General features: G+C 38.6%; 1 protein-coding gene across 11 annotated transcripts in view; it reads left to right on the top strand.

Moving 5' to 3' along the window:
- LOC133844417 (CUGBP Elav-like family member 4) overlaps window positions 1-21310 on the top strand; it is a 171050-nt gene that overhangs the window by 98776 nt on the left and 50964 nt on the right. For all 11 annotated transcript variants that reach the window (XM_062278384.1, XM_062278386.1, XM_062278387.1 and 8 more), the window contains one exon: window positions 9344-9423. In XM_062278384.1, the coding sequence (XP_062134368.1) occupies window positions 9344-9423 (80 nt within the window). The remainder of the gene's footprint in view (window positions 1-9343; window positions 9424-21310) is intronic.

Below are 21310 nucleotides of genomic sequence, written 5' to 3'. Positions count from 1 at the left end.
TCACATAATGATAATACTATTATAATATAAAAAATAATTATTTCTTTTTTGATATTAAGTGAAATTATTATACAGCTTTTCGTAAACGGTCTGCTTCGTCGTTTATCTAAATAAAAATTGTAAAAGTTATTAAAATAATAATTTTATAATGGTAAAAAGGCTGTTGTTGTCGAATCTTAGTTGATTTTTGATTCTGTGATATATTTTGAACGTAAAAGTATATAGAAATACCATATAGAGTCTTCGGTACATTTCGGTAGAATAATACCGCAGTGTTTTGTTTTATTAAGAGTAAGGGTAGCTGGTATCTCATAGTCTAGTGTTCTCTCTTTCTTGTTTGTTTAAAAATATTATATTATTGACACTAACTTACGTAACTAAAGGCAAAGCCATTTAGCCAATTTAGCGCCTTAATGTCGTAGCGAAAAATTAGTTTATATATCTCTTATAGCATAATAATAATATTATTATATATTATATTGTATATGTATATTCTTTGTTTTAAATATTATGTATTATTGTTACCTAAGCTGTCCTCTTTGACCTCTTATAGCACAGCTTCAACTCTGTCTGAAAGGAAATCCCGCCAACTCTTTCAAGTGAATCTTCTTTATTGTCAGCGCAACATAACGCCGTCAAATCTTTTTCCCATTTCCAATTTCACTAAGTCTCTTTAATAACACGCGTAGAGCTTTATGCCGCACCCCTCACCACGACCTCTGAACTCTTGCTACCCCGCCTCAGCACGCGTTTCAAACTCTGTTCTGCGGCTTCAGTTGCATTTGACTTTGCGGTTTGACGTTGTTGCTTTTGCTTGTTTTGCTGTCGTTGTTGTTTTTTATGTACGTATTTTCTTTTTTCTTTGCTGTCGTTGTTGCTGCTTTTGTTGTTGTTGTTGTTGTTGCTTTGGTTGCAACACACGCAACAGCTTTTTTGTTCACACTTTCGCCTGGCAAAACAATTTTCCTGCTGGCCGGGGCACCGATTCAGCCAAACCTGCAACCAGCCGAGGCAGTTGCTGTTGCCGTTGCTGCTGCTGTTGCTGTTGCTGCCCCGCATGCATTGCGGTTTCTGTTGCATAATTATTATGTTGCGGTTGCACCCCACCTCGGTCCTGAGTTGATTTTGTTGCTGCTGTTGTTGGAAAAGCATTTACCTTGTTTGTGGTGCGTTCAGCGCTTGTTGGCAAAAACTCGGATTGTTGTTGTTGTTGTTGTTGCCTAGGCTGAAAGCTGAAATTACTTTGGTTTGAGCGGCTTTTAAATCTTTGCTGTGTGAGTTTATTTAGGCGGTTGATTTTTCGCCTTTTTTGCATACATATTTTGCTTTTTCCATACGTATTTTGTAAGCTTTAAAGCTCATTTAAATTGAAACTTAAATTACTCTCCGTTGAGCATACAATAAACAAGTTGAGTTTCGTATTTACTTGAACAACTGTCAGTGCTAGTTGAATATGCTTCAATCCTAATGTATCTATTGCTCTTTCAAATTGCTGCAAATTCAAATGCCTTCGCAGTAGGACATAAAAGGGTTAACAATCCATTGCCTCAATGGCCAGGCCATATTTTAAGGGAGCTATGCTCCATCCTCTAACCTCCTTCTCTTCGATGGCCAAACAAAAAAGGACACTTTTACGTATAAGTCAACGAAATAGTAAATAACACAACAAAACAACAACAGACGGCAACTGGCAACTGGCAACCAAACAAAAACAAGAGCAACAAATTTTTCGGTTGCGCTTAACAAATGTTACACAAAGCGTCGCATTGGACATCTGACTATTTGGCCAACTGGCTGCTGTTGCTCTGGTTGCTTTGGCTGGTTGACTGCTTCAGCTTCTATCTGTTTGTTGTCCTTCGAGTCCTTCGTCGTCATCGTCGTCGTCGTCTGTTGGTGTCATTTGTTAAAGAGGCTTGTCAACATGCCTTATAACAAGCCAGCTACGGTTTTTCGTCCTGTGTAAAGTGGCCGGTTGGTGGGGCAATGACTTGGCTTGGCCTCTCAAGAGAGAGAAAGAGAGAGAAAGACAGAAAAATAGTCGAAAAACCCAAAAGCAATAATATTTTAGCTTTTGTTATAGGTTTTGAGCAGCAGCAGTCGTTGCCAAACGCCTGTTTGTTTGTATTTTGTAGCACACTTTTGTGCATTATTTGCACAGCACTTGCAAGAAATATTCTAGAGAGAGACTTTCTTGGCTTTTCAATTTGCCCCGGTCCGACTCTGACTCGGTCCGGCTTGGTTGACATTTGTGCTGTGTATACACAAAATATTATATTCTTAATTGGTGTTTATTGTGTGTCACATACACATACTCACTCGCAAGGACATACGCTCATTTGGGGGCCCAAAAAGGACGTGCACATACTTTTAGGCTGCGTTACGCACTCGAGAGTGCCATAAAAATGTCAACGCTGCTGCCAAGTATTAAATTGTTCGAGCCACAACAAAAGCCATAGACAACTTTGCCTTTAACCGTTTGCCATTGCCTTGTTGAAATGTAATTTGCAGCTTTCCTTTTTCTTTTTCTCTATCTTTTTTTGAGAGAACACCCCTGCGGCCAACAACAGGCAAATGCAATGACAAAACTCCGACTCAGACTGAGTTGTGAATGCTTGTCCAGCTGCTCTTTTGCTTGCCTCTACAAAATTTTTATTTTCCTTTTTTTTTTTGCTGTGGCTCGCAGGCAAATTTCATTCAAACAAAAAGTTTTGTATCTATCTCAAATGTATCTATCTCAATGTATGTATGGGTGGCTGGTAAATTGCTTATGAAATTGCAATTTGAGCTCACTCTGTATATATCCTGGTCACTGATTTTTATTTAATTTCGCCTGCGGATGCCACAATATATGTTGCATGCAAGAGGTACAGAGACAGACGAAGTGCAAAATGTATTACATTACATGGAGACACACGGCATAAATTTCAACTATTTTGCATATTCAGTTCAGCTCAAGTGGTTGGCCAGTCAGTCAGTTAGTCAGTTAGTCAGTTAGTCCGTTAGTCAGTTTGTCAGTTCGTTGGGCAATAAAATGTATTATGAAGTGAATTTGTATGGACAGCGACTCAACTGAGGCTCAACTTTCCTCTTCTTGGCAGGCCAAATGTTATTAACTGTAGTTGCAAATCCAGACCAAATCCATTTGAATCATGGCCCCAGCTCTGTGTGTAGGCTTTCACAAAAACCTTTTTTACCTTTTGTTTATACGCTAGCCGAAAAACTTCTTCTTCGACTATTTTTTCTTTCTTCTTCTTCCTCCTTCGGCTCAAATCAAGAATAATGGTCCCATTGCAGATTCGAGATACGTGGTCTTTGTCTCTCAGTATGCAAGATTCTTCACATACGTTTGCTTGTGTGTTTTCTTTTTGATTTGTATGCAAAGTGTTAAGGTTCATGCTTGGCCAAAGAAGAGTTCAATTTCAGTTGAGGTCAAGCCAAGGCAGAAACAATTGTGTGTATGTGTGTGAGTTGAAGAAAAATTGGTTTGTTTGTGTTTCGAGTTCGGAGTCTATTTGCAGTTCCAGTTGGCCATATTGATAAGTTTCCGCTTTTTGTCAGCCAACTTCATTAGAGACAGACAAAGTTTCGTGTGTGTGTAGGCAAAACTTGCAGCTGTGTAGTTCAAGTCATCCATTGGGCTTAAAGTGATTTATGACAACTATTAAACATCAGCTATGATTGAGGCTTTTATTTATATTGATATTTATTGAATACATAGTCAAATATTTCTACAAACTTATATTAAAAGAAAAAGACAATTTGTTTCACATTGAAATTCTTTACACTTGCATTCCTCATTTCTAACAAAAGTAAATTAATTTGAAAAGTTCCTTTAATTTCCTATGCATATTAGAAAGACAATTCAATTTATTTAATGCACTCGCCCTTTAACAACATTTCAGTACATGAATAAAGCATTAATCCTTAACAGCAGTTACAGGTGAAATAACTAATTCGCTTTTGACAATCGTGTTATTTACGTTGATGTTGATGTTGGCCTTGTTTTGGTTTGAGTTTATTTGATTTTTGCACTGTTTCGCCGAGCAAAAATGTGTTGCACATTTATGGCAAAATGCATTCAACTGTGAGTGTCATGAGGCAAATGCAATTTGCAGTGCTGCAACTGCAACGACGTCGACAACTAGTGACAGCCTTCTCATATGCTATTACCTTGTTTGTGTGCATGTCGTTGATATTGTTGTGTATGTGTGTCTGTGTGTGTGTGTGTGGCAGGTCTCATCATTGGAAGAGACTCACATGCATCAAACAAATTCGATAGCGTTGCTTTCTGGTTACTGGCCAAGGCTGCTGCTGCTGCTGCTGCTGCCGCATAATAAGCGTAAACGTTGGCTAACAAGATTCATGCAACGCTTTTGTGCCCCCGAGGCAAACATGCAATGGCCATCAACGTGTCCTGTCCTGTCCTGTCCAGTTTCCAGTTCCACACATCGAGAACAGCAACAACGATGATGATGACGATGATGACGACGACGACGACGACGCGACCGAATGGCAAATGGCGAATTGCGAACGAAGCGCGCTTAATGCAACTTTGTTGCTCGGCTTGGTTGCTGCCTCACATGTTGTTGCTGCTGTTGCTGCTGCTGTTGTCAGCTTCGCTGGGGCAGCAGGCAGCGATTGAAAAATCCCACTAGGGCGTTTTTAATTGGATTTTAAAATACTTGTCCCATACAGGCAGCCGGGCAAAGCCAAAGGAAGGGGATCGGGGTGAGAGCAGAGACAGCCGGCAATGACCAGAGCCATAACATGAGCAATACCCTGTTACCCTCTTGCTTCCCCTTCACAGTTTTCAGCTCTCTCTCAGCTCTCAGCAAAATGACCAACCAACAACCCAACAACATATCGACCAGCAGACGTTTGGTCAGCAGTCAGGGGCTCAACACGCTCGTTATCCTTGTTTCCTGATGCTGCTGCTGCTGCTTCTCTGGCTGCTGCTGTTGTTGTTGCTGCTTCTCTTACTCTTGGTGTTGCTGCTGTTGTTGTGCACAATTTGGTTACGTGTTTGACCTGCGGCGATTTTTCATTGCATGGCCGGTTTATTTTTTCGGGGGCCCATACATTAATGGCATTGCGAAATTTGTATTGCAAATGTCACTAAGGGTCGGCTGTCCACTTTCCCACCTCCCCTCTCCCACCCACAGTTCAACCCGATAAATCCCTGCCATAAATATAATCACATGTGTTGGCTGCCGAGATCACCCACACACACCAAGGGACAACTTCATTTAGCTGCTTGTAAAAAATTGCTGCAGTGTTGCCAAGGTAAATCGTTGTCATTTATACCAAGTGCTAAAGGTTAGATTACTTTTTGTATATGTAGAAATTCTGAAAATAGGAGATGAATATAGGCATCTTAATGATTATAATTAGTTGTATAATAATATTGTCTATTATTATATTCTCCATAACGGAGATGTGCCTACTTACTAAGTTAGTTGCCTAGTTGCTTTGGCAGACAAACTGGTATTTATGCACTCTATGATATATATATAATATAATATAAATATAGCATATTTTAGTATTCACAGTTGAGTTATATGATGAAATAATTAGTTGTTGGATTAACCAAAAATTATTAGTTGTCCATCTATTATTATTTCTTAACAAGGAATTATTTCTTTTTGCTTTTAATTATTATTTCTACCTTTCTCAGAACAATGCTGCAACTTTGTTCACAAAGCTACAGAAACTTTTATTAACTAGAACGTGTTGATTTATAAATGAAGACTTAATGCTGATTATAACTGGCCAGTGAACAAGCGAGTGTAATTTTAATGACAGTCTGCAACTTTGCCATGATTATCATTAGCATATTTGATTAAAAAGTGTCATTAGGCTCGCTGCTGAGCAAGTACTCGCCGACTGTTCCGCTGGCTGCATCATTTCACGCTTCAACGGAAGTTGCATAAGAAAAACCTGGCGCACAGAAAAGAAAAAAACAAACTTGTTCTCACACATTTTAATTTCAACTAATTGCGCTGCCAAGTTCCAGCTTTCAACTGCAACTTGTCGTCGCTTAAGTAATTAAAGCATGCACTTCGTTAGCTTTAAGGACTGCTGCAGCCAGGACACTGCTGCCATCAGGATTGTCCTGTGTACTTGTGCCTGGTTGCCTAATTGTAACAAGTGTCCGGTGCAGTGCTTGTGATTTGTATGTAAATTGAATTCAATGTCTTTTAGATCAAAGCAAAAGTTGCCTCTTAAGCTGTCGGACTTCGTCTCCGAGTTGGACAGCAGTTGACAGCTTTTACCTCTTTGCCTAGCCTAATTTACTTTTAATTATTATAATGACTTGAAGTTCGACAAATTAGCCTTAATGCTAGCAAGTGCGTCAGCGAAGACAAATGACATCCTTCAAAGGTAAATAATCAAAAATGTGTCGTTGGGGGGTACGAAAAGAAACTCTAGTTAAATGAGTTAATGTCCTTTGGCTTTGCCTTTGAAAGCATACAAATTAGTTGAGAAATCTGTTAGTTTGTTCTTAGTGTAATGAATGTTGAAGTACTTTACTTTGATGGCTAATCAATTGGAAAGTTGCCAGTTAACCGAAAGTGGCTCTTAGCAATTTGATTAAGAAAAAAATCATTGAGGTTTGTGATTTGTATAAAAATTACAGTAGCTTGAGAGAGAAAGAACTCTTAACTTAAAGTGTAATTAATTAAAATAAGTAAAAAGATTTCGCAGACTTCAAAAGCTACAGTAAACACAAATTTCATATCTAGCATATTTCTGTGAAAGTTGAGGCAACTTTTTTCATATTTTTTTTTGCTTTTTTTTGTTCTATATATTAACAAAAAGCACGCAATTAACGAAGGTGTTTTAAGATTGCATAACTCACAGAGTCTACAGAGTCCTTCTAGCAAATATTTTTCTTGTTGCAAGTTATGCTAAGAAAAATAAATTTCACATAAACAAAAGCGAAAAAAAAAACACAAATGAAAAGAAACGACAAGAAAGGAAAGCAGCACCCAACACAAATTACAAACAAAAGAAGTATAAAAAAGGACACACAAAAAAAACACATACACACAAAATCAACTTTGATTTAAGTTTACAAAAATGCTTAGCAATTGCTTTGCTTTTTTAGCTTTTGTTGTTTTTGCTCGGCCTGGCATTCAGAATTTTTTCAGTTTTCTGTTATTTTTTGTTGCTGCGTTTTTCTTTTTTGTTCACTCTGTTGATCTCTTTTTCTCCCACTCTCTGTTTTTGTGTTGTGGATTAACAGGCAACAAAAATATTTTATTTTTTATTGTTTAGCAACGCTGATTTGCAGCTCCCTCCGCCTGCCAGCCTTCCTTCCCTTTGGGGGACTCTACAACTGTTGTCCGAGCGGCGCAGGATTTTGTTGTCACTTCAACACACAAACAGAAAATAAAACAGCACAAAAATAACAAAAATCCACTTGAATTTTTTACACTTTATTTTTTGTACATTTGCAACACGAAAAGCACAGAAGAAGAATATACAACAACAGCAGCAGAAAAAAACAGAAAGAAAAATAATAAAAATCCTGTTCCTGTTTGCACGCGAAATTTGCGCTTGTCTGCCTTACGGCTTGTCAGCTCGCATGTTGCATGGTTTTAGGCGGGATTTGTTGCGCGTTCTCTCGCTCTCTGGGTACTGCATGCCCACCCCCCCCTCGAAAATGTCCCCTTCCTAGGACAGCAAAGCGGCAACTACAAAGGCAACAACAGCCGGAGCCGCAATTTAGACGCCGCCGCCAGTTGTTTAAGGGGGGGGACGAATAAATGTATCTTTCTTTCTTTTTTTTGTTTTTCATTCTTCATCTGCTTGTTGTTCCTCTTGTTGTGTGTTTCTGTTTCCTATGCTTGAGGGTCTTAATTTTCGGCATTGTTGCCGCTGTTGCCTACAGAACAACAGTCGTCGCATGAAGGTTAAGCTCAATCTTGTCGCCAGTTGTGAGGTCAACTCCAAAGGGCCTTAATTAATTCCTTGGGGGTTGGGGTGATTTCCAACTGTAAACAATGACGCCTTGGAATATTAAAGTCGCTTCAAGCGGCACAAATTTCGTATACTTTTTATAGCAGTTTTTACTAATTAATATTTAAATATATTAATTAATTTTTCTCATTTCAAACTGCACATAAAATGTGATATTAAATTGCAAAAATATTAGTTTGTGGTATCATTTAGTAAAAAAAATTGAAATAAAACCATTAAAAACCGTTTATTGTTAATTGTATGTCATTGCTTTCTATTAATTATGCACACGTTTTAATGAAATATATTTTAACTTGTCTGCTAAATTTTCATACTCGATTATTTTATCTCAATTATAAATTTGCAATTTTTTTCGCCAACTAACCTTATCTCAATTCTTCTTTTAAATGCTTTTACTGAAGTCTTTGATTAAAATTTCACCCGCAACTTTAAAATCTCATTAAATCTGCCAAGTGCAAACTTGTTCAGCACCCAAAGCACATTTTTCCCCAGTTGGTTTTCTTTTTTCTGTTTTTTTTTCGCTGAGCATTTTTGTGGTTATTGCCTGTGTATTAAATTAGCATAAATGATTTTTAATAATTATGCTCGTGAAGCATCATTGGGAGGCGTTAGTGTTATGGCCAAATGGCCACGCCCATTTCCCACAGCCTCTCCACGGAAAGCAGCTGGCGCACAAATTACAAAATAATGAGCGCCAAGTGCAATGTATTTTTTGGTTTGAATTTTACATTTTACATTCACCGTCCGGCCGACTATTATTTTTATATAATGGGCCATGATGGCAGGCAGCTCTCGCTTTGGCTCTCTGATGTTGATGTGGATGCTCCAATTGCTTCGATGTTTCAGTGGCATTCAGCTGAGCTGAAGTTTGAACCGCATCGCGCGAATCTTTTTGCTGAGAATGTTTTTTAATTGCACTTAAAATTTTATTTAAATGCCGCGCACACATGTCGATCGAGCTGAGACTGAATGCAGTAACGATTTAACGAGGGCATTTGTCATTTTCAGACAATTCTTTTAAAAAGTATTTGTGAAGATATTTTATATAAATGTTTAAAGAAAAATTTCTTTTATAATATATACTTTATTGACAATACATCTTGCGATAATGATTAAATCTTTTAGTATGAGGTAATCTAATCTAATTTACATTGAAAAAATACTATATCAATATGCCAAGTAAAATATTTGATATATTTTGGTATTTTGTTTTATATTTTTAGTATATTCGTAGAATTGGTTTTTATTCGAGATTAGTATCGGGTATCTCACAGTCCAGCACTCACGACTGTAGCTTTCTTCCTTGTTTTTATTCTTCAACAGTAACTAATATATTTTTATTATTCTTGTATATTTTCAGGCTGCGCTTTCGTTAAATTTGGTTCGCAACAGGAGGCTCAGTCAGCAATAACCAATCTACACGGAAGTCAAACTATGCCGGTAAGTGATACTGTAACAATACCTAATTTAAATAAATTCTTTGAAAGCTATTATTACCTGTTAAACGTCATCTATTGTTAACGTATTTGCTTTCGCCTGCTCAAATTAACGTCAAGTGCGCACCTTGCAAATTAATAGTCAATTTTGTATGGAAGAAGTTTGCAACATAATACCCATATAATTCCAATTAAACTGACGTGTTTTTCGCACGCAACAACAATTGAATTTGAATTGGGGAATTTGAGTTTCACTTTGCGTTTACGAGTTTGAGTTTCAAATGAAATTCAAGTTGACGCTGAAGTTCTCCCACGCAGCTTTTGTTCCCTCGTCAAATAAAAGCAGAAAGCCTCGAAAATATTTTAAGCTTTTTATTTCCTTTTATTTTTGTTCGCGTTGTTCACAAATTCACAATTTTGTTTATTTATATTTCGTGTTTTTTTTTTTTGTTGTTGTATTTTTTCATCATTTGTCAAGGACATGCACTTGTGAGCGAATAATGCGAAACTAATGAAATTTTCAACCTGAAGTACTTAAGGTACTTTCATTTGCTTGTTGGAGCTGCGTTGCTGCTGTTGTTGTCATTCCTTGTTGTTCTGTGCAAAAAGTACTTAACAAACTTCATTTAAGCTAGAAGTGGCAAGGTCTCCAAGCTTTGGTTGCATTTTAAAAATAAATTAGAATTAAATGCGAAATTAAATTAAATAGCTAGAAGGAATGATTATTATATTCGGTTTGTGCTCCACTTCAATTGAAAATCAAGAGCACACTTTTCTCTAATATTCTAAAAAAGCAAAAGCATGTGATGTATATAGAAATCACAGCGACAAATTGTTTGGCAACCGAGAAGCTAAAGCTGAAGGTTTTTTGCCTTTGTGCTGCGATTTTGTGCCGACGAGTGACTTCATTATAAGGAAATTTGTAAGAAAACACCATATAACTAAATATATATGTATCTATGTGTGTGTACATATGTATGTGTGTAAGTGAGTGGGAGTATATATGCTCTATGACAACGTTTGCTGCTGCTCGCTCTCTCTCTCTCTCTCTGTCGGCCTCAGTCGCGGTGCGGGAATTATTTTTTCTTGTGCGAAAATAAATGAAATTTGCATGACACTTGAGTTATTTTGCACGTAAATTGCTTCTTTTGACAAACAACACAAGCAAATACACAAAACCAGCCAACGAGCGGGTACTGTTTGTGGGAAGGGGCGGGGTAGAAAGCAAACTGAAATGGTTGCCATTGTTGTATTTTCGGTGTTTACATCAGTGCAGCGAACGTTTCGCATCCAAGTCAACTCACTAGAAGAGTGCAGATAAGAGAGTGAGGGAGAGGGAGGGAGAAGGGGAATGAGTACTGTTTGTTGCTCCTTCTTCTTCTTCTACTTCTACTACTTCTTCTTGTTCTTCTTGTTCGTCGCTCTGGCTTTATTTACCACTCAGATTGCTGCTGGCTTTACGAAAGGCGAAACGAATTTTACATTTTCGGTTTTGTGTGTGTGTGTGTGTGTGTGTGTGTGTGTGTGTGTGTGTGTGTGTGTATGTCGAGCGAAGCTTCGTTCGCAACGGACTTGAGCTATGCGCCTCTCTACGCGCTTCTCACTCACTCTTTTGTAGCCCACAACTCGTTGTCGCTGTCGCATTTAAATTCAAATTCAAATATTGTTGATGAAATTTGTTGCTTAATTTGCAATTTAGATGCGTTTTTAAACAAACGCTGCGCCATTTTCCTCCACGCTGTGCGCGCGAGAATGAAATCATGTGTTTACTTAGGCGGAAATTCTTGATGATGATAATGATGATGGCGCCAGCTCGGTGCTATTGCTGTTTCGCCTTTGCCGTAATTACAGACCATAGCTTGGCTTGGTTGAAGGAATAGCAAAATCAATGTAACATGCCGCAAGGCTCTAAACACATTTTTTACAATAACACAACTTGAGAAACGGGGAAAGAGGGAGAGAGGAATAGAGAGCTTTCCCCCTTTCATCAGACATTGGCAAATATGTATGAGTGAAAACTTCAAATACATAGCCGCAAGTGAGGCTACAACTACACCGAACCGCAAAACAAATAAACCAACAACATCCCCGCGAAAAAATGTATAAATCCAATCCAAATCAGGGCAAACAGTTGGCCCCAACTTAAGTCAATCACCAAGCTGTCATTTCCCCCTTTCCCCCTTTAGACCGTCACATTTTACAGCTGATTGCAGCCAATATACAGCAAAATCAAAGCATAGCCCGAGGTGTTTTCGGTGTGTGTGTGTGCTTGGAAGTTTTGATATCCTCAGCATTGAATGTGATGATATCTTATATGTTTTCTCCGTAAAAACTACAATATTTTTGAACCTATGCAAATATGCTTTTCAACTACTTAGTTGGACAGGCTATTTAGCCTTTTCCCCCTATCTGATGGCGACCTCGTTGATCACACAGGCATAAAACGCTGCAGGCCTAGAACAACTAACTGCACTTCACTCTTAACACTCCAAATAATGCTCAGCACACGACAGCAGCAACAGCAGCAAAAGCAACAGCAGCTGCCCGGCGGCTCATTACTTGGCTGCCATGTCTGACCTGCCACGCCCGAAAATGCGGCACGCCCTCAGGGCTGTACTCCTTAACGTCAGAACTAACAACGACAGCTGCAATTTTTCACCTGGGCAATTTTTAAGATGAGCAGCAGCAGCATCAGAAGAAGAACTAGGAAGAAGCAAGAACTCGACTATGCCAAATTGCTAGCTAGCGTGAAAAACCGTCAAGGTGTGTGTGTGTGTGTGAGGAAAATGAGTAGAGCAATTTCAGTTGGTTCTGTTCTGTTCTGTTCTATGTTTTTTTATCAACCATTCTTGTTTTAATTTTAAGAGCGCGTAATTTTTTTCGTTTACCTGCCTGCGCATTAAGCATTTTAATGTCAGTTAGGTGGGGTAATGGGAAGAGGAGAGTGGGGGAGTGCGGCTGCCAAGTTGGCAGTTGTAATTGCAATTTGGCATTACGACTCTCACTCGCTCTCGCTCTCTGGTAGCCAGGTAATTAGCGCAAAACGACGCGGCAGCTGTTGTATAAAATTTTTAGTAGCTTGCACAAAAGTATGCTACACTTTTGCTCCTGCATATATTAATTATACACCGGGCCAGAGCCAAATTGCTAAGTGCAACAGCAACAACATCAGCAAGTTGGTACAGGAAAAAAAATTGATTGCCTACCTGCAGGCGTCAAAGTTGCCACAGCAGCAGCAACAGCAACAGCAGCGGCAGCAGCAGACAAACCGCAAGTTAATTTCAAGCTTAACAAAGTTTTCTTTTTCGATGCTGCTCACACACTCTCGGTCTATCTCCCTCACTCTCTCTCTCATCTCTCGGACTTGTCCGGACAGGCTTGGCTTTCATGTTGATGTACCACAAAAAGCTTTTAAAAAATTTTTGATTACGCCAAACCTTAAGCAGCTTATGCACGCCACGCCCAGAATAGTCACCCCGCCCTCCATGGGAAACCAGCACTCATTAAAAAGGAATTTACAGTCGGATGCAGAATGTGAGAGAGGGCAGCCGGGCAGTCAGCCAGTCAGCCAGATCTGTGCCCAGAGAGTGGACAGTTTCTATTCTCTGTCCATGCATTGAGTTTGTTTGTTGTTAATCCTCTGGCACTCAACATGTTATAAGTCGCTTTTAGTGCGGTTTGCAAACGTTTTCTAAATAGAAGCACCCACAAATGTACAGAAAAAATAACACACAGAAAGTATTCTAAACAACAGCGATGACAAGTCGAAATCGCAATACACTTCTTTTTGTTTGTTTACAAAAGTTATGAAAGAAAAATGTGGCATAACAAAATGATAAGTAATAAATTTGAAATAATTCCACATAAATAATAAAGATAACTTATCTTCTGCCAAACTGCCTGTCTAGTCGTTATGACCACTCAGTTTGTGTAGAGTATTAAAAAGTTTACAGTTGTAAACAATAATTTCGTATTCACTCAACACAACATTCGCTTTTTTCCACACATTTGCATAAGCCGCTGACGCGATTTTTTTGCCCCCTAGGTAGGTGTGTGTATGCTGTGTGTGTTGTGTGTAAATGCGGCTTAGAAGAGTGGGCGTGAGCTGGGCTGTGGGCGTGACTGCTTGTTAATGAAAGCGCGCGCATGCATTAAAGCTGCTCTCTAAATGCTTTTGATTGGCGAAGCGCAAAAGCGCCCAGCAAAAGCAAAAATGGCCAACAGCATCAGCAGCATCAGCAGCTGCAAAGCAAATCCAGAAACATTTACATTTACAAATGGGAGCAAGCTATATATCGTACATAAATAAATATTTTAAATTACAGTCAAAGTGACACACAGCAACAGCGAAGCAAAAAAAAGAACTTAAAGCCCGCATATTCGACTTCGAATAAATTAGGCAATTAGCATTTCTTTCTTTCAACTCCCACTCTTGATGTGCATTTATTTCCATTTTGTTTGTTGTTTGTTATTTTACTGGTCAGGGTACGCATTTGAAAATTGTGTTTGTGTTGCCAAAGTAAATGGTCGAAAATGGGTTGACTTTTGCTTAACAAAATTTGCATAGGCCAGCCTCTGTTTCTGTTTGCTTTGCCTTCTCCAAAAAATAAACATAAAACACACTTGACATTCTCTCTCAAAGGTGGCAGGCAGCAAAACTGCGTGGAAATGTGACCATGCTTCAAAGGACAGCATCAAAAGTAATGCTAAACTTTTGCTCGGATTATGCCAAGCTAATAAGCTCGTGGATAGCTTAATTAGGCTTTCGTTGCTGAGCGCACTTCAAGCATAGTTCAGAACAAAGTTTGACAAACATAAATGAAATATAACACAAGAAACAATAGCCAAAATTTATACAGGGAAAAGTTAGAAGTAAATTGTGAAAAAGGGTGGAAACAAACAGAATATTCTTTGAAAATATATAATATTTAAATAAGAAAATAAGTATTAAATATAATTCAAATTCCTTATTAAATAAGTTAAATTAAATAAAAATAATAAGTAATTGAGGATTAAGAGAGCTTCTCACCAGATTCTTAAAAAAATATTCAATTAAATACAAAAATCAATCAATTTTTCTCGCTATGAATTGGAATGAGAAACATAATTAAAGTCTCTTTAGGTAAAAAAAAAATTCATATTCAATTTTCTACGCAATAAATCAAAAAAATTAAGAGACAAGGTCAGCAGATGCTTGAATGCTATTTCATTCACCTTAATAATGATAATAATATCACCATAATCACTGCAGAGTATATTTCATATAATTTTCTGAGCAAAAACAAAGTTTTTGGGGATCGTTAACACAATTTAAAGCGATGCTTGTTTCGAGTGCAATGATTTAAAAATTGCTTAAACGGACACATAAGTATGCTTAAGGAGAAGCAGCTAAAAAAAATAACACAACACAGCAACCCACCCACACGCACACACACTCGCACACACACAACTAGCAACAACAATAAGAACAATAACGATAACAAGAACGACAGCGCCAAAACACAATCAGGCAGGCAACAGCCAGCCAACAACAACAACGACGATGCGATGCGATGCGAGTTTTCTCCAGTTTTTCCATTGTTCGCAGCTGCTGCACATTAGAAATTCAACTTCGTCTACTTTTAGGCGCTCAGCAGCGGGAACAGCAACAACAAACAAAGCGAAAACAACACGAATACAATGGCGTGTGAATTAAAATAGAAAAGCTGAGTCCGGGGCTTCTTCGTCTTCTTCTTCTTTTTCTACTTGGCCGTCATCTTGACGTTGCCAAGGTGCGAGTGCTTGGCGAGATGTGTGCTCCGCTCAAGCGTAAAGGCAGAAGGCAGCCTGACAGGCTTCTCCACCACACTTCGCAACAACATTTGCGCCATATTGGACGCCATTTTTGTCAAGTCACATTAAGCGATGCGTCTGCCTGACGAAAATTGAACGCTCTGCCAACCCGACGCGTCGCGTCGCACCGCGTTGGCCAGCAGCAGCCACGACGACGACGAAATTGTTGTATAAATAAAAGCATAATTGATGCGAGCTCGAAAACAACACGAACAACAATAGCAACAACAGCAGCAAAAGAATGCCACGCAAAAACTGAACGCGTAGCACTCGGCGCATCGCATATGTTGTGCCAATTCAGCCATGAGCCGCAACAAAAACAATGAAAAAATAAGTAAGTGTGTGTGGTAGATAGTCCAATGATGGACTAACAGATACGCTGTATATAAGAGAAGAATATTTCAATTGCTTTGCCATGCAGAAAACTGTCTTCAATGCAGAGATATATAAAGAATATGAAAATAACTATTTTGAATTAAACAATTTGTTTTATAGATACTTAATTAAAGGCTTCATACAAAATAAGTATCATAGTATAATATAATATTATGTAGTAAAATACTTCGTTATTATTTTAAACATAGAAACAGTTTGATCCAGCTTTTGCTTTGTGGATCAATATTCCATTAAATTGACAGTTGTATTTATGTTAAATTCTTCTCTAATTGAATTAAATGACTTGAGCATACCCTCTATTCAACCAAATTCACAGTTGAATGCGAAGTGAACCAAAAAAAAAAAAAAGCGGAAAAGAAAAACCGAATGCGCGCACAAAAATTTGTTTCTTTTGCATATTTTACGCTGCTCGTTTCAGACTTTGGGCAAAAATGTGACTGTGAAAACAGGTTGGCGGAAAGGAACGGACGCATATCATTTCTGGACGGACTTCAAATCGTATTTACGTAGCGCCAAGCGCCATCGCATTGGCATTTTTCACTTCTTTTACTCCGATTCAGCTGCTTCTTTTATTGCCCTGCAAACGATGTCTCAGTCTCACTCTCAGTCCCATTCTCAGTCTCAGTTGCTTTCTCTGTGTGTGCTTGTGTGTGTTGTCAGCTTGCAGATTTGTTTTTTTACACATGACGATGGGAAATTAATTTGAAATTTAAATGCGCGTTTTGGCAGCTGGGGAATGTCTTTGATGATCGCTCTGCAGCATCGTTTCGTTTGTCTTTTACGGCATGTGTTACTTCTATTTGTTTGTGTTTGTGTAGCATAATGAGCGAAGCGTGACAGCATTTTCTCCTCGCTGCATACATTGAACATAAGGTGTTATCTTTTGTGAGAACACCAAAGAAAAAAAAAAACGTAGAAATTCAACTCTGATCAACTGTTGCGAGTAAATTGAAATTTATCTACTGTGAGTAACGACATGAATATGCGATGATGTGTGCTAGATACCAAACTGAGTTAATTGGTTAATTAAGGGAATCGTAAAAATTTATATAAAATGCATATAAATATTTATAGGAATAATATTAAAATATGTCAATAAATTAAGATGTGTTGTATTTATGAATTGTATTGGATATTTGGGTAAATAAAAGTATCTGTCAAGAAATGAATATAAATATAATTCATAAATTCATCAATTCTTAAATCTCTGAAATAAATGAATGAATTGAACATTTTAAGAATGTTAATATTGTAATACAAATTTGTATATACCTTCCTTCCAGTAATCCACTGTTCTAAATTAGTATTGAATACTCTCATTAGTTGGCTAAAAATAGTAGTTTATATTCGTATAAAGTGCGTGCGATTAATTGCGGAAGTCTGTTTGCGTTACTTGCACTTTTCCACAACTCATTTGTTGCTGCTTAACACATTTTTGTGGCGCCTCAGCATATGCCACAGCAGACACGACAGCGAACATAAATCTTGTGGCATTGGCGCCCCGAAAGAGCGGAGAAACCACCCGAAAGCAACCATTACCACCACTAAATCAGTGATGTTTAGCATATTAGACACATGCACAGGGGCCAATCTACTGCGTATCCTTTCCTCCTTCCTCCTTGTTCCTTCCCCCAGCACGATATTGATTTGGCAGCGTTGAGAATCTCTCTCGTGCAGCCTGCCATCAATTTCAATTTTGCTCCAGCGGCGCAAATCCAAACAGCGCCTGCCACATACAATTTTCTGGTATTGCCTGCAGACAGACGTCTCTGCCGGGTATCCTGCGTCGCACCCCCTTTCCACCTACCTAGCTACGAGTACACATGCAGCAGCAGCACCTTGCCCCAAAGCCACTTTTTCGGTAAACTAATTTTCTTGCTTCAATATCTTGACAGTGAAATTGGCACGACGCTGGCAAAACGCAATCAAACCAACGCACACACAGCCCTCAGAGTTTACACACTGTGAGTGTGTGTGTGTGAGAGTGTATGTGTGTGTGTGTATTGGTATATAAATAAGCAGCGTACATTTTTAGGTGGCGATACCTTGCGCCCAACTGTTTGCTATTGACATCACGTTTCGTTTAAGCCAAAAACTGAACCAGTGACGCGCCCAGCTCTTCATTGCATATTTTTGTGGTGCTAACATAACATAATTTTTTTTATTCTTCAAGTTGGTTTAGTCACCGGAAATTTAAGCCAAGAGTCGCCAAGTTGCTTATTAAAAACTTGCTACTTTCAAGATGAGTAAGTAGTGGAAGCAAAGAAGTAAAACAAAAAGTGATGCTAAATTTGTCTTGTGCGTCAAGTAAAAATCTCACATTTCCTAGGCACATAAAAGGCACATCGTAATGGCTCGACTGCTGGAGTTTTCTTGTCTTGTTCTTGTGGACGACGACGCGGCTCATAAAAAACTCATGGCAGCTAAAAGCGCAAAACTTCCGGGCTTTTTGTGTAGGAAACGCGCTGTGCTGCGTGCATCATTAAAAATGACATGGCCATGTCGCGTGAGGCAACCGAAAAAAACTGTTGTATGCAACCATACCATAAAAAAAAATACATAGAATGAGTTGCAGCTGGAGTGCACAATTTGTTGCGACACCAGCTCTCGAGTTAGCGTGCACAACAGCACGTTATAAACAATTTTAATAGACTTGCTTGAGGCCAAACATTGACGCAGCCAATCCACAAGCGAATCCCTTCCTGCCACCAAGTGAACCAAGTTCTTCCTTTGACAACATTGTCGACCATCTGCTGCTGCTTCTTCTTCTTCGACCATTGTCTTTTGCATCACTATTTTTTTTTTTGGTTCTCAACTCATCTCATGGTCGTTGTCTACGTGCTTCAAGCTGCAAACTGCAAGTGGCGTCCAATGTGGCGGCTACTTAATTTAATGCACGTCTGTTTGCATAAACCCAAACCTTATTGAATCGAGCGGCGCTCAGCGCACAAATGGCGGGCCGCATCATCAATGTATGGGCACGTTCCACTGCCGCCTCCAGCAAACTGCAACTGCTGTCGATGCTTCTGTTAGTGCTGCTGCTGCAACCGGAGCAGGAGCAACCAAGCTGCAGCAGCAAATGATGAGCAAACTTCAATTCAGATGTGGATGCAGACAACGTCTGGGCATAAACTTTAATGAGGTACACGAACTGGTCAGCACAGAAATTGAATGCCGACGTGATTTGACAAGACTTCTCAAAAACTAAGAAAAACACTTTTAAATTTTTGGTAAAAATAAACTAAATTAACGAACAGTCTTAAAAATCAATTTAATATCTTATTGAATGGCAGCAAAGTGTACATTTTGTAAGATTTTTATGATAAATAATTAATTTGGAGTTATTAAATTAAATTTAGCAGATTGTGAACAAAATTTCAATTGAAAAGACTCACAGTGGAATTATAAAATATGTTTTTTTTTAGTAACTTTTTAATTCAAAAACTTCACTTACTATCTTATATGGAATAAGTACAATAAAATAATATGAAATTCAACATTATTCAATTATTAATTAAATCTTTAAACTTTTGTCATTTCAATGTTTTTAAATTATTTGCAGAAGGGTTTTAAATGCAATTGTACTTAATATTAATTAGTAGTTTAAAAGTTTCACTTGCAATAAAATAATTTCAAATTCAATATTTAAAAGCACATTTCTGTGAAATATGAATTCTTTTGTTATTCTTCAAATTTAAAGTTCATTTGAAGCTATTTCTAACTCTATTCAACTTCAAGCGAATTTCTTGCGCATAACTTCAAGTTAAAGCGGACATCTTCAATATCATTTCCGTAGCGTGGATAACAATTTTATTTATAGTTGAAATTGTGTCCTTTTAGTCTTGATTTTACTTCCAACCAAAAAAAAAAATGTTGTCAATTTTCAGTTGTCTATTTTTTTTTTGCTCGGGAGTAGGGACAAAAAAAGTTTTGCGGCGTTGTCTCTGCGCTGCTTGTCAAGTTTTGTTTAGTTGTTTGTTTGGTTGGCGCTCTGCTTCGGCTGCTGCTCTTGCATACCTTGAGGCGACGCTGCGCTGTGGCACTGTCAGCTGTATCCTAGCTTGGCTTTTGTGGCATTGCTTTTAAGTTAATAGTGCTGCATATTTTGTGGCAACTACTCCCGCAGGTATTTCGCATGCTTTTAAAGCTGCCACCCGAAAAAAACTAAGAGAATGGCAAACCCTTTTTCTTTTTGTCGGTGCTGCTGTTTGTTGTTTTGTTGTTACTCGTGGGCTGCTTTAGATTTTTATCACAGAGAGAGCAAAACACTTCAACTTTAAGGGCCAGCCTTTTTCCGGTCGCCTGCTTCCTCTGGCGTCTGCATTTGCCACGTTTACGTGCCAATGATGACAATTGCTTTTCTTTCTGGCCGCTGCTTCGATTTTGGCTTTCGCTTTGGCTCTGCCTGCGCCTTGGCATTTATTTTCTCTTTTTTGTTCTTGTTGTTTTGCACGTCGTCGTTGTCGACGGTTTTTCGCCGCTTGTCTACAATTTCAATAAAATTTTATTAACGAATTCCGGCGACGGTCGGCGGCGGCGATGACAAGGCAGCATTCGGCAATAGCACTCGTACTTTTCTCTTTCTTGTCCATGCCCATTTTTATACCTCCAGTCGAATCGATATTATTATTACAATAACAGCAGCAGCAGCAGCAGCAGCGGCAGCGGCAATAGCAACAACAACTGTAGCAATTGCCTGTCAGCATTGTACTTGTCGATTTTGCAGCTTACTTTGCTGGCATTGCATACTTTTAAGGCGCTTTGACAATTCTTTTTATCTGCGCCAGGACGACGCGGACGTCGCTTGTTTGTTTGTCATTTGCGCCCCACACCTAACCCCCTCACTCTGTCTCTCTCTCTCTCTCTGGCCTCCCCTGTGGGCCAAGTTGAAAGCCCGCAGTTCAATTCTCAATGGCGCAGCAGTTTTTCTTTCTTTCTAATGGCGGCATTTCCGTTTCGAAGTCGTCGTCAGCGTCGCCGACGTCTTCAAGTTTTGCTTTATTTTCCTCTTTTCGTACTATATATATATACAAACGTATATATATTTTTTGCTCAGCTCACCGAAAGTTGACATCAATTTTTGCTCAATTTTATTATTTTCATCTTCATTTTCACAGCGCCCGCGCTCAAATCTATAATTGTATTTATGTCAACTTTTTAAATAGATGATGTGCTTAGTGCGCGCCCCTTCATTCGCTTTCTCCCTCAGTCTCTCTCTAGAGAATATATTTGGCATTATAATAATGACTTTGCTTTTGTGATAACGACTTACGGAAATGTTTGGGCATGTCATTAGCATTGCCTTGACTTGGCAGCCAAGATGAAGAAATTTGTCGCAAAGCGATATTATTAATAGAGTGAAACACATCGAGAGCGAATTTATTGGGCGCCAAGCGAGTATGCAAAATAGCTGTTAAATTTATGTGCAAAGTTCTAAGTGCAATATAAATTAAAAGTCTATGTGCATAAAGACAAAGGGAGAGAGCGAGCCAACGCGTCGTATGAGTAATTGTGCAATTCGTAAATTGCAAACTAAATGAAAGGGAAGTCGTAAGTACTTTTAAGCACGTCGTTGTCTGCTGAAAGCCAAGCAACAAATCAAAGAAGAGACTCTAAGGAAATATTGTACACATTTAAAATTATGATCGATTGCAGAAAGTAGC

The sequence above is a fragment of the Drosophila sulfurigaster genome, chromosome 3, assembly GCF_023558435.1.
Source record: "Drosophila sulfurigaster albostrigata strain 15112-1811.04 chromosome 3, ASM2355843v2, whole genome shotgun sequence".
NCBI lineage: Eukaryota > Metazoa > Arthropoda > Insecta > Diptera > Drosophilidae > Drosophila > Drosophila sulfurigaster.
This window is presented reverse-complemented; position numbering and strand designations above follow the sequence as displayed.